Source organism: Laetiporus sulphureus (genome assembly GCF_001632365.1).
Source record: "Laetiporus sulphureus 93-53 unplaced genomic scaffold LAESUscaffold_13, whole genome shotgun sequence".
NCBI lineage: Eukaryota > Fungi > Basidiomycota > Agaricomycetes > Polyporales > Laetiporaceae > Laetiporus > Laetiporus sulphureus.
The window spans coordinates 177,000-180,915 of NW_024468522.1; the positions used below are offsets into that span (position 1 = coordinate 177,000).

A 3,916-nucleotide genomic window follows, 5' to 3' on the forward strand; every position below is an offset into this window, starting at 1 on the left:
AGGATTACTTTATATATAAGTACATATTTGGAATATTACATAATGTGGCACCAGCCACAACGACTTCACTGGGTGCTCTCGGATTGCTCCCTCCGAGCATTCCCAACAGCCGCCAATGCCCTCTGGGTTTCCCATCTTGCTGCATAGGGCAACCTGTTGGGTCCGGTCACGTACACTGTACCTGGGCCATTTTCGACATCCGTGCACCAGTTGTACTACAACGACCCCACCGCGACGTCCGCAGAACGCAACCCGTCATATATGACGGCAAGTCAGTTATATGCGCATAGTAACAGCTCTAATCAGTGCATATATGTAGCATAAGGCTTATCCCTACTGGTCAACGAATGCGGAGACGATCCCCCAGGTAGTGTTCGTCGATCCCTCTCATGCCCAGCTCCACTTAACTCAGATCACAGCTAGACCCCTGGAAAATGCATCCTATTTCACCAGCAGCATCCTCTTCGCAGCTGCTCATCTCTCCGTCCAGCAGATCGTCTCCATCGCAAACAACCCTGCTTTGACAACGACACATGCTCACAGTGCCAAGCTTCTGTCAGAAAAATCCTTATCTGATTAGAATGCGTTACAATGCATTGTAACGCCACAATAGATTTCCACCGTTGTGATTCATTGCGATAAAGTACAAATAATTGCAATTTCATTGTTATCTAAGCGCCTATCATTGCAATGTCATTGCAAGAGTCGAGGTGCGGCTGAGCCAGCCAAGCCAATGCAATGTGTTTCAATCATATACCTGCGATTGCAATGCATCACAATTCCAAGTGCTGACTGGACGGGCCAACAAAAGTGTTTCGACCAGAGACACGAAAGTTTTTTTTTGATCTCAAACAATCTCACTGCATAGGAATCGAACTCTGTCTTATCAAACTTGAGACAAATTAAGTATACCTTACCATTTGACTATGGAGCCATTATTGTACATGCTTAATGAATTCCAATAACACGCTTTCAAAGCTGCGGCTGATTCACGAGGTATTCGCTCGATGTGATAGTTCTAACATGACTATCCGACTATCGCGCTTGCGTGCGAGAATGCCGTGTATGCACATTAACAGCTGGCTGCTCCTCGGGTAACATTACTCTCGCAACAGCCTTGCCCTTGCCTACACCCCCCTTGCGTTCACCTGCTCTTCACTTCGGCAGGTTCATTTTGACTTCAGCCCCAGCCCTAGGCATCTGCACAATGGAATCCTGCACATTCAACTTCTGGAATGCCGTCGGCAGCTGCTGTTCAACTGTAGATTCGGTGCCTGGATAGTTCACATGGGAGCTCGAGCCTGCAATATTCAGACGATACTTAAGTAAGGTGCACAGGGATGATGAATATTAGTGTCAGCCTCACCTGGAGCCAACGACAGAGTCTGCACCACAGTAAGAGGGGTTTCCATTTGAGGATGGCTGAGGTGGGGTCGCATCGCCGAAGTGAAGGGAGTATGAGCAGCGGGATCAGCTTCAACAGCGGTGGCATGATGGTCAGGGACAGAGCGTGCTCGGGGAATTGCAGCCACATAATTTATAGCAGCATGCGGGGAAACCGTGTGGGCGAGAGCCATAGTTCGAGTGATTGTATTAGTGAAAAATGAGCCATGTTCATCAGTCACAGTGGTGTGAGTGAGTGGAGCGACAGGAACAGGATTACGTGTCATGGTGATGGCACACTGAAGAGGAGGATTGATTGGAATGTATTCTGACTCTAGCTCGTTGGATTCATCATCACTCACGGCATTCATCTCTTGTGCTATTACGTCTAAATCTGTGTCATCTTCAGTTTCATTGTGCACTACCGAGGCCTTGTCACTGAAGATAAGCACATTTAGAAATGCAAGTAGGCTCTTTAGTCTGGCCAGATCCAAAGATAGCAACAGTTGAAGATAGCGGTCAAAGTTACCCAGATAATCAATTCCGCTTCTTGCCCCTTTCGGGTTGTATTGTGTATCTGGTGAACAGAAGAAACAAGCCTCAATGACATGTTTTGTGAATATTAGAACGTCAAGCAGACAAATATGGTACCTACCAGATTGGCTGCCCAAGCGACCATGTGGGGTGTGGTACTAGTAATCTGCCAATTTTCTCCAGATGTCTTTGGCCCTGAGCGTCTGCCAGAATGCAAGGCATTTCTGCCAAATAGCGCAATTTTGATAATCTGGGATCTAAATTATTGGAGCACAACCATGAAGAAGAAAGACATTACTCGCCTTCGCAATGACTTTAGTACGAAATGTAAGACACTTTGGGCACCGCTCTCACACTTCAGCAGGGAACAGTACTGGTGTGAGAAGAAGGTATTTGTCACCGTTTCCTTTCAGAAGCCGCTGTAGGTCCAGGTTTGAAGCACGATCATATGTAGAGCTGAACCATTCCTGTGGCAACCCAAAGATCTCTCCTGCTGACAATCGTACATTGCCAATTGTGGTTGCCTTGCCTTGTCCCACACCAAAATTGAACTAAAAATAGAAGCACCAGGAGTTCCAAATGAGTGCCATCGCAACCAGTATTCACAGTTTTCAACAAACGTACGGCTGCTTGAAAATCACTAAGGTGCATCAATTTATGCAGATGCACTGACAGAAAGTCGAACATTTCTGCAGATAGTGCCATCACCCTTGTTGTCTGATTGGTGAACTGGTCAGCATCTCCAGGATCAATGGCTGGATGTTCTGTGTAGCTCCAGGCTGCAGGAGGAACCCAGGACCACACGGTCACACCAAAACATCTTCCTAGAGCACGTATATTGGTGTCATACTTCACTACCACTTTCGACTGTGTATCACGGTTTGCGTGAGCACCGCGTTTTGAACACTTTATCTTCAATTGAGTGTTATGTGCTTTGAGCTTTTGCATCTGCTGTTGTAGCGAAACGTAGCGCAGCTGCAAGTCACGTAGAGCCTGTCCGAAAACATTAGTCTATGAAGAATGTGTGGTGGGAAAAATGGTAAACACAGACAGCTCGAAAGTCTTCAATCGTTGCATTGTCTTCAGGCATAATGAGAGGATCTTGATGTTCTTGCCTACCGTCAGGTTCGTTGTCAGCACTTCGATATTCTTCATCAAAGAATGAGGATTCGATATCGGAGCCTTCATCTTCATCGAGCTGTTGAAATGGCATCTCATGATGACAGCAAGAAATGAGCATGGCGAAAACGAAGGCAAGCAAAATGAGTCACAATCATCACGCCCGATCATTGATCGAGAAATTCAATATCCGCAAACCCATACCAATGATGTCTTGAGACAGGACAGCGATGTGCGGTCGGCGGTGATGATGCTGTTGATGAGACCCATGACATTGCCGACTGCCTGCATCGCATCCTTGAAAACATTCTGGTACATGAGTGTGAGCCTGAACTGGCCATGGTAGGAGCAGATAAAATGCCTGTGGGCACGCACGTAAGCACACTCCTGTACAATCTTGAACACGAGGTGAATAACAACTGCATCACTAACATCTCTGTCAACAGTGTTTCTCTGCTGCGGCGATTGCGTAGCCGTAGCGCGTCTGACTTCCCACTCCTCATGCACCGCGTCTTCTCTGAGTTCTCCTCGCCACCAGCCGCCTTCTCATGAGTGAGTTCATGCACATGCATCCTGCGGCGATTGTGTAGCCATAGCGCATCTGACTTTCTGCTCCTCATGCGCCACGTCTTCCCTGAGTTCTCCTCATCGCCGGTTGCCTTCTCGAGCAAGTTCGTGTGCATGCACCCTGTGGCGATTGCATAGCCATAGCATGTCTGACTTTCCACTCCCCATGCGCTGCATCTTCTCTGAGTTCTCCTCGTCACCGGTCCCCTTCTCGAGTGAGTTTGTGCGCATGCACCCTGCGGCGAGTGCATAGCCACAGTGTGTCTGACTTGCCCCTCCCCATGTGCCGCATCTTCTTCAAGTTCTCCTCGTA

General features: G+C 47.8%; 1 protein-coding gene across 1 annotated transcript in view; it reads right to left on the bottom strand.

Moving 5' to 3' along the window:
• Positions 1-1,155: 1,155 nt before the first annotated feature.
• LAESUDRAFT_713201 (uncharacterized protein) overlaps positions 1,156-3,916 on the bottom strand; it is a gene marked incomplete at both ends in the record, with an annotated part of 3,743 nt that continues 982 nt past the window's right edge. Inside the window, 10 exons of the mRNA XM_040906950.1 lie at positions 1,156-1,301; positions 1,367-1,682; positions 1,746-1,960; positions 2,035-2,174; positions 2,272-2,468; positions 2,542-2,557; positions 2,591-2,928; positions 2,969-3,115; positions 3,241-3,397; positions 3,469-3,839. Of these exons, the coding sequence (XP_040765607.1) occupies positions 1,156-1,301; positions 1,367-1,682; positions 1,746-1,960; positions 2,035-2,174; positions 2,272-2,468; positions 2,542-2,557; positions 2,591-2,928; positions 2,969-3,115; positions 3,241-3,397; positions 3,469-3,839 (2,043 nt within the window). The remainder of the gene's footprint in view (positions 1,302-1,366; positions 1,683-1,745; positions 1,961-2,034; positions 2,175-2,271; positions 2,469-2,541; positions 2,558-2,590; positions 2,929-2,968; positions 3,116-3,240; positions 3,398-3,468; positions 3,840-3,916) is intronic.